At 42.3% G+C, this 9,869-nt stretch overlaps 1 protein-coding gene across 1 annotated transcript in view; it reads right to left on the reverse strand.

The window, feature by feature from the left end:
* dhx9 (DEAH (Asp-Glu-Ala-His) box helicase 9) overlaps window positions 1–9,869 on the reverse strand; it is a 30,872-nt gene that overhangs the window by 12,849 nt on the left and 8,154 nt on the right. The window contains 12 exon segments of the mRNA XM_042497397.1: window positions 182–338; window positions 511–593; window positions 891–1,032; window positions 1,163–1,354; window positions 1,447–1,524; window positions 2,580–2,741; window positions 3,297–3,386; window positions 3,474–3,610; window positions 4,604–4,650; window positions 7,156–7,304; window positions 8,334–8,515; window positions 9,027–9,162. Of these exon segments, the coding sequence (XP_042353331.1) occupies window positions 182–338; window positions 511–593; window positions 891–1,032; window positions 1,163–1,354; window positions 1,447–1,524; window positions 2,580–2,741; window positions 3,297–3,386; window positions 3,474–3,610; window positions 4,604–4,650; window positions 7,156–7,304; window positions 8,334–8,515; window positions 9,027–9,162 (1,555 nt within the window).

Below are 9,869 nucleotides of genomic sequence, written 5' to 3' on the forward strand. Positions count from 1 at the left end.
ACACAGTGGTCAGTGAGGTCACACAGAGGTCAGAGAGGTTGGACAGAGGTCAGTGAGGTCACACAGAGGTCAGTGAGGTCACACAGAGGTCAGAGAGGTTGGACAGAGGTCAGTGAGGTCACACAGAGGTCAGCGAGGTCACACAGAGGTCAGCGAGGTCACACAGAGGTCAGCGAGGTACCTTGGACGGGGAAGGTGCGTCCGAACACCTCGATGATGGGGGCGTTGAAGAAGTACTCTCTGAACATGGTGGTGTCGATGGTGGCCGACATGAGGATGATGCGGACCTCCGGGTAGGCCTGGACCACGTCTCTGAGGACCACCATCAGGAAGTCCGTCTGCTCGCGCGCGCACACACACACGCACCACACACACGCACCGCACCCCACACGCACCCCACACACACACACACACACACACACACACACACACACACACACACACAGGCTCAGATCGGACAGCAGGTGTCTCAGTAAACAGCTGTCGTTCTGTTATAACAGATAAACTCACGTTGATGTCTCTCTCGTGGATCTCATCAACAATAACGTGACTGATGCCTCTGATTCCTGCTTCAAGCTTCCGCAGCAAAACACCTGAAACACAAACACTCGTCAGCATCCTGCGGACACGACGTTCACAAACACAAACACGTTTACAAACACATTTACAAACACAAACACGCGTCAGCATCCCAAGGCTCAACGCTCACAAACACAACGTTCACTAAGACAAACACAGCGTTTACAAACACATTTACAAACACAACGTTCACTAACACAACACTTACAAATACACCCCGTTCATACTGTGTTTAGTGTGAGTACTGAGTTTTTTGGAAACAATCATGTAATCCTGCTCAGCGACAGGACGTCAGATGTTGTTGAACGTACCAACAGTGCAGAAGAGGACGCTGGCGTGCGGTCGCGGCAGGATGGACTCGAAACGGACGCTGTAGCCGCAGCTCTTCCCAACATCCTCTCCTCTCTCAAAGGCGACACGCTCGGCCACCGACACGGCGCTGATGCGTCTGGGCTGCGGGGAGGACGGGGTTAAACACATCAACAGGCTTCTCGTCAGCATTCATGACTTCACATCCTTCACTGCAGTGAAGACGACACGTTCACGTCCTGGCGTGCTTTGGGAGTGTGACGCTGAGCATTACCTGGGTGACCACGATGTTGCATTCGGACGCTCTGCCTCCTTTGATGCAGCGGTCCAGGATGTACTGAGGGACCTGCGTGGTTTTACCGCAGCCCGTCGCTCCTCTGATGATCACCACGGAGTTATTGTCGATGGTGTTCATGATCTCGTCCTCAAACTGTTTGACGGGCAGCTGGTCGCGTTCGGCCAGAATCTGAAACACAGCGTTCAGATTTTACGACACTCTCGAGTCTCTTTCAGCATCGCTCTGGATAAAGAAGCAGCAGAAGAAGAAACCGGGCTGACCTTCTGCAGGTTCTCGTCATGCTCCAACTGGCACATCAGCTCGTCGTGCAGGTCGCTGCTGATCTGCTCCGGAGTGCACTGGAGAGGGTTAAATTTGAAAATATTTAGGTTCACGAGATCACATTCAGTATGACATGGTGACATCACCACTGAGCAGCCAATAGGAGCTGTTTCACCTCCGGCCTCCGTTCATCTGAACGTGTACCGGCTGCTCAAAACACACACAAAAAAAAAAAAACACAAAAAAAAAAACGCACTCAACCGTCGGCTGTGTTTAGAGGATTCACACGCATTTTTACCAATACATTTCCAGGACATTTCCAGGACATTTCCAGGACTTGTCAATGACTTTGAAGCAACTTTTTACGTCGAAACGGGGATCAAAACTCCTTATCCGTTCTTTCATTTCATTACTATATAATAACAGCTTTCAAAATATATATATTATTTAAAAAATAATGAATTCAGAACAGGATTACAAGTGAATACTTAAATATAACTCAGGGACTGTTTGTTATTTGTGAGAGAGAAGGGAGTGGTGCAAAAATGGGGAGGCATGTCAAATAATTTTTTAACCACTCTTTATTTTGGCTTTGGGGGAGGGGCTTACAACTTTTACAACTTTGCATTTATATGACCACACATTTTTAGAGAAAACTTCTCCTTTATTGTTTTTTGTTTATTTTAAAGAAAGACATTTTGATAAAATGTATTTGAAATTTTTAGGCGATTTTTAGAAATGTTTTTAAGATTTTAAGATTTCTTTAATTTTGGAAAATTTTAAGAAAACATTCTATTGACTTTTTTTTCTTCAGAGAAAAAAAATGGTGATAAAAAAAAGAAAGAAAATATTTCAGCGTTATTTTATTTATATATTTATTATCTTCTAAACATTTTGATGATTTTTTTTCTTTAAAAATTTTTTGACAATTCATTTTCTTTTATTGTGGCAATTTATAAGAAAAAATTATCTTTATCTTTTTCTCTATAAAAATGTTTTGGTGATTAAAGAAATGTTAATTGTTAACAAAAACATTTTGGTGTTATTTTATTGTAATTTTTTTCCTCTAAAATATTTTGGTGGTTTAAAGAAAAGCCTCTGCAGTATCTGAAGTTTAAGAATAAAAACTCACGAAGGCGAGCGGTCCCTCGTCGATGTTGCTGCTGGTCCAGGGGTTCCAGTTGACCTGTGGCGGCGACCAGGGGACGACCCCGGCTCCGCTCTGACGCTGGGACGGCTCAAACGTCGCCATCTTCCCCTGAACCAGAGACACGGGCGTGGAGGTGTCTGTAGGCTGGATGGACAGCATGAAGGACGGTGTTATTAAGTTATACAGATGATATTAAGATAAAAGAGCAGCTGAAGCCTGAGAGATGAAGAGTCAAGTTGTCTGTTGGTGACGCCACAGTTGGTTATTTTGTCTTTGTGTCAGTCAGTGTCCTGGTGTTTCTAAATAATTCATCTAAAGTCTGATTAAAGCTGAAACTAACACAAAGTCGTCTGTAGAGTCTAAAGAAGTCACTTTCCATCTCTGCAGATGTGTCTGTTTCAGCGCTGTGGCTGTCAAACACTGTTCGCTGTTCGACAGTCAAAGTCCTTCACTGCATTTGGTTCTCCACGGCGCTTTTCTTATGATCATCGGCTGTTCGTGTCGTCTGTCAAAACACGGCTGGAATGCGTTCTATCCACATTCTATCGACTACGTCTCATATTTCAAGGAGGAAAAGTTACTCATTTTATCGCCCAGCCCTAGATATGGAATTTACTAGAATGAGACGGACATCCCTTGATAATACATTATCACGGTCCTCACTGATCAGAGGTCAGTACGGTGCCTCAGGTGACTCACAGTGGGGGGGATCTGGACTCCGAGCTCCTGGACATAAGCAGCCAGCTGCTGCTGAAGGTCTGGAGTCACGCTGACCTCGAACGCCTCCAGCTGGACACAAAACACACAAAAGAACAGAGTCAAGCCCTGGGCGTCGCACAGGAAACGCTGTTTAAAATAAAGCTGGCGGCCGCTCACAGTTTCTCCCTCCTTCTTCTTGGTGACTCCGGAGTACGCCTCCAGGACTCCCAGGTGGTACAGCTGTCGCACCAGAGACAGAGCGCACGACTGGGCCGCCAGCTTCTTATTGGAGCCGTGCTCTCGAGCCGTGATCCCTGCAGAGCACACGGAGCACACACTGACCTTTGACCTTCTAACAGAAATTACATTTTTAGCTAAATTTACACGATAAGTCATGTACGGTAACATTTTAATGAGCAGGTCCTCGTTAGGGTCCCAGTACCGACAGCAGGTCGAAACAAATAATTATAATAATTAGAATTATTTCTCTAAATGAATCACATTATTGAGGTAGTAAAGTCCTTCGAAAACATCAGAACTGGCGAAAATTTTATATTTTATGGATAGAAAATCAAAATTAAATCAAATATTGCAGCTAGTGATGATTTTTTAAATGACCGTATAAACTGCTGGGTAGTTTAATCTATAGTATTACATTTATATTTATTACTAATATATTTGTTGTCAGTAATCTCAATGTGTAAATAAAGCCGTCACATAAATATAGTGCAGTAAAAAGTACAATATTTCGCTGTGAGCTGTGAAGAAGAGGTAGCACAAACTGAAATACTTAGACAGACAGAGATAGATTTTGGAGATCTAACCAAACACAAAAACTCCCAAACCAGCTTCACAGATACGATGGATTTTGCTTTACAAAGTAAACAATGCAATGTATGTGTTGATATAACTGCATTATCATTTTTAAAAAGTGCGAGATCATCTCCATACAAAAGTGCTGAATTTTTTTTATTTATTTTTTTCCTCATTCTACAAATATTATTGTTCCAAACATCCCTAATCTATGGTTTGATAAAAGCAGGCCTTATTACCCTCTTTTTAATTTTCTTTGTTATTTTTCACCTTTTGTGTATATGTGTACACACACACACATATATATAACTTCTTTGTATTATTTCATTTACTTTTAAAGTATATTTTCTGGTTTAAAAAAGAAACAAAACAACAAAAGGAGTATAAATGTAATGCTGCTTACTCATTAGACACACACACACGTGTATACACACACACACACACACACATATATAGCTGACACAAAGCGTATTAAAAAGAGAACATTTTCTTACTTCTGCCGAGCTGCCTCACAAAGAGCTGCATCTCTGCTATGAAGCTCCTGCAAACACAAACACCAGAGCATCACTTCCTCTGCGCTTTTCAAAATAAAACCTCAAATAATCCGTGAGCAGAGCGATGAACTCACCTGTTGCGCTCTCAGGAGGAAGCCTGTATGTTTTTCTGCCAGACTTGAGATTAAAAAATCATCAGCTGGGGTTCTGGCGGCGGCTCTTTCCCTGCCCTGCGGCGACACAGCGACACCAGAAATCACAACCAGACTCCTGTGAGCCCCCAGCTGCACCCATGGGACAGCTTTAGTGCACCTAAACCACGTCCCATGTCTTCCTTCAGAGTGGCTGTGAGTTCTGGTGTCACCTCCGCGCTCCCTGATGAGGCGGGACGCTCTGTGCGTCCACCACCTGTCCACCACACCAGCTAAATGTTGGCTGAGCGTCCAAATCTGACGGGACTGAGTAATCTGCACCATCACCTGAATCTGCTTTTTACAGTCAGACGCAAAGAATTTGTGTCTACTAGTCTAGGTTTGGTCCTCACCAATCAGTGTTTTTTTTTTAGTTAAAAAGAAAAAGGTTTTTTTCTTTAATAATTTTTGGAAATTCTTAAAGAAAAATGTTTAATTGGTTTTCCTTCATTTTGAATTTTTATTTTTCTTTAAAACTTTTTAGGGGTTTCCGAACTTTTAGAAAAATATTTTGGCAATTTTTTGCTTGCATTTTTTAAAGACAACAATTGTCTGTCTTTTTTAAAAAAACTTTTGGATAATTTTTAAGAAAACACTTCGACATTTCTTGAAATTTTTAAAAAGATTTTTCTAAAATTAATGTTGACAAATTCTTTCTTTAAAAAATCTCTTTTTTAAAAAAAATTGCTAAAAATTGCCATTTTTCTTGTTTCTTTGTTTCAATTCCAGGCAGTTTTTCAAAGAAAATATTTACAAAAAACATTTTATTTTCTTCAAAATCTTTTGGATAATTTTGAAGAATAAATGTTGGCAATTTCTGTACCTCTTAAAAAATTGAGGTTTGGATTATATGTTTAAAAACCACCAAAGGCTCAAAGACCACTGGGACTTAAAGTTAAGTTGGCACAAGGACAAGAAGGAGTTACCTGAGATACTAGACCAAAACATCTTATTTCAAAACTCAAGAGAAATCTGCAGCAGCAAAACTTCAATTAAAGTCAGTGATATCAGCCGAGCACAGATTTGACTGCTCAAACTCAACAGTAAACGCCTTAAGAAAAGCATGATTTTGAAGCAGGATTTAGCTGGTGTGTGGCGCTCTCTCTCTCGGCCTGCTCTCTGCTCTGGTTTCACTCTGGTTTCACTCTGGTTTGTCTGATGTGGAGGAATCACACAGTGAGATCTCTGTGGTGTAGCCGACACACTCCGGAGGTCTCTGGGTTTACAGCAGTCCAGCAGAAAAACATACAGGAACATCCTGACCCACATTTAACTCCGAGTGCAGGACTTCAACTTCCAACCAGCCTGACTCTCTCTGACACTCACACTCTCACACACACATATATACACACACACACACACACACACACACTCACACTCACACACACAGAGGCTGCGTCACACGGCAACAAATTAGTGTGACGCAGTGTGAAGTCAGTCAGAGATTCAGAGTTAATGAAATAACAGAAAATAAAAGTTCTGACAGATGCAGAAAAAGAAGCAGAAACAGCAGATGAGGCAACATGACAAGAAAGAAAAGGAAAAACAGTTTTTCCACCTGAATGAGTGCGTATTGGCAGGTTTTTTTAAACAGTTAAACTGCTTTCCCAGTGGAGCAGAGCTGTGTACACGGCTCTGCGGCAGACGGCCTTTGTTTTATATTCTCTCTGGTGTCACGTTCGATGTCACAAACAAGCTGGAAAAAAGGCTTGTAAACAATGTTACCGTGGTTACTTTCAGTCCCCCCCCCCGCTGTGGAAAATGGTGATGAGCGGATCCTGAGAGAACAGTGACGTTAAAGCTGATGCTTCAGACAAATAGTTGTCATTTTTCTCGTTAAAAAAAGAGCACAGTAATATTAACTAACTCCAGCTGATCCAGAGTAAAGATGAGCTGATATTAACTGACATATCCGAGGCTGCGCCTAAAATAAACCTACTTAGCATCTAATATATTGAAAATAATTCATTTTTTTTCATCTAAAAACATAGTGGCACCATTAATAAATTAATTAATTTTAAATTGTTTTTGGCTGATTTGAATATCTTTATGTGTGTTGACTTTGTTGGCTTGTTTGTTTACTTTATGGATGACATTATTTTTCTGTTTGTTTACTGTCCTCACGCAGGTGAGATTCTTGTGGACCTTCTTTATCGCTCCGGCACAACCTTGTCTTCTTCTGTTGTCATATTTCTGTAGTTTTGTTAGCTGCGTTAGCTCGTGCTAACTGTTATTTGACAGATTAAATAATCAAGGTTTTTATCTAAAACTGGATCAGTTAACGAACCGGCTGACGGCACACGGCGAGAACATGAAGGACGTGTCTGAGACGTATCAGACTGGATGTTTTGTGATCCAGACCTGTTGTGGTCTGGTCCCACTTGGCTGTATTTATACTCAGCGCTGGTTTTCTCCTTCTGGAAGAACTGGTTCAGACGGGCCTTGGCGTTCTCCAGCGTCCAGTTACCATGGAGACTGGCGTTCAGGTCCACCTCCTCCGACTCCAGAGTCTGCGGAGAGGAAACAGGATTTATTTCACTCAGCGTGTCTCCGTTTGTAATGTGCCATAACGAGGTCTGTGTAAAACACAAAGCTGGAAAGATGTGACGGGGGCGGCACGGGTGTGCCTTTGAGGGCGAGTTGTGTGTTTGACCGACTGAGGGAGATTTAAAAAGCAGCTAACGCAAAGAACGGCGAACGTAAATGTTCACAAACCGTAAAAACAACGAGGTCCAAGAGCTCCTGGCGGCAGAAACACACCGGCCGCGTCAGCACTGCGTAGCTCATGAAAATCAGACACCCAGTATCTCAAATTATCAGAATATCTCCTAACATCATTCAAAAAACTATAAATATGTTCTTTCATATACTCAGTACTTGAGCGGGGCTCCTTTACTACGAATTACTGCATCGCACCGTTTCCTGTCTGTGGTCATCCTCATAAAAAGGATCATTTTGTGGTTTTCCATAATTAGCTTCTCCTCGTCCGTGGAGTCTGCAGTGACCTCAGATGACCTCTGACCTGTCGACTCCAGGTCTGGATCAGCTCGTTGTGACGTTTTGTTGATGTAGTAACATGAAATATGATCCGACGTAAAAACACAGAGTGTTTTATTCTGAAAATTAATCGGATGGTGTATTGTTGTGTTGCTGTCTGACTTCCTGTCTGCTCTGTGCTCCGGCATCCGGCAGAAACAGGCGCTGTGCGTATCTCATCAGCAAGCATCCCGACCGCCGCAGCCGAGACGGAGCTGAGACGGGACGGAGCTGAGATGGGACGGAGCTGAGACGGGGTCGACTGGCCGCACGGCGGAGCCACAGGAAGTAAACACATTGATAGAGAGAAATGGATTTGCTCCATCTGCCATAATGGATCGGAGCCGGACCGAACGCGATTCTGGTGGAAATGAAGCGTAAGAGAGCGAAATGCGCGGACGTCCCTGCGGCGTCTCAGGACAGGACGGAGCAGGTCCATCAGGTCAGGTTCCCTCTCTGCTGGATTCTGTCAGACAGGATGAAGTAAACAGGAAGTATCGTACCGCCTGAGCTTCCTGTTCCTCTCTCTTGGCGTAGTACTCCTTCAGGTTGGCTCCTCGGTCCCACTGAGCTCCTCCTCCTACTTCTCCACCTCCTCTTCCTCCTCCCCACCCAGGGTTTCCTCCTCCCGAGTAACCGAGTCCCGTCACTCCTGGTACCGGCCCGCTGCCGCACTCGGCATCTTCTGACAAAAACAACAACAAACTTCAGCTGATGTTTAATTGGAGACGTTTCTGTCTTTTGCAGAAATTTTTCAATTTAAAAAAAATGGGTCTTTTTGTTTCTTTAAATTTTGTGGGTGTTTTTAATGAAAGAAAAAAGACTTTTTCAAAAAAGTTTTTGGTGATTTTAATGACAAAATAAATTGGATTTTTTGTCTTTAAATATTTGGGGATTTTCAGTTTTTGGTGACTGTTTTTAATATTTGTCATATTTTTCTTAATTTTTTGGGGAAATTCTTGATGAAAAAAATTGGTGATTGTTTTTCCTATAAAAATGCTTTTTATAGGAACTTTTGGGGTGTATTTAACTTTCCAAAACGTTTCTAAATGTGAAGGTGCAATAAAAATATTCTGTCCCCCAAAAACACGAAAAGCCTGATAATTAATCTTGATTTCAGCATCAAGCAAATAATCGTGATTATTATTTTGACTGTATTCGTGCAGCTCGAGGTGTTACAGAGACGATGACAATACCTTGTTCGGCTTTCACGACAAGGTGAGGCGGCAGAGGACCGCTGGAGGGGAGGCATCCAAAGCCACCGTTTCCTCCTGCTCCTCCTGCTCCTCCTGCTCCTCCTCCATCAAACTGGTCTCCACCTGGAGCGCTCATCTGAGGACACAAGAGTCAGATTTAATCTTTGAGTAACGCTTCAATCCAGCTTTTTACAGCAGCGTCAGGCCCGTCACTGACATGTCTTTTTTCAGAAATCCAACAATATTAAAAATCCTTAAACCCTAATGTTCAAATTTCAGGGTTAATACACGTTTTTAGCTAAATATTTCCACAACTTAGAAGCTATTTTTTTAAGACCACATTTGAATCGACTCTTGCTGACACTCCTTATCAGTTCTTTTTATTATTTAAAATGAATTCAGAACAAGATAACAACTTATTATTTTAAATATGAGTAACTGTTGATTCTGAAGCAGCAGCAGAAACGTTTACAACGGCACATTTTGTAGGTCCTGGTCTTTCTTATGCTATATCTACAACTTGTCCCACCGGCAGACGTTATTAAATCGGCATTTTCCTGGCATGACCTGCACTTACGTCTCGTCAAAAAACGGGGAGCAGTGACAAGGCTGATGAAACAACAATCCAAAAATTCTTGGCTTCTTTGGACCTCCCCTCTATTGGAAACGACCAAAATGAAAGATTGACATCTGAAATCTCCATTGAGGAAATTGATAAGGTAATATCAGATCTGAACACTAATAAATCCGCAGGCTGTGATGGATTCCCCCCTGAATGGTACAAATGCATGAAGGAATCATTGCTCCCTTTATTAAAAGCCTCTTTTAATTACACCTTAAAAG

The sequence above is a fragment of the Plectropomus leopardus genome, chromosome 12 (assembly GCF_008729295.1).
Source record: "Plectropomus leopardus isolate mb chromosome 12, YSFRI_Pleo_2.0, whole genome shotgun sequence".
Taxonomy (NCBI): Eukaryota; Metazoa; Chordata; class Actinopteri; order Perciformes; family Serranidae; genus Plectropomus; species Plectropomus leopardus.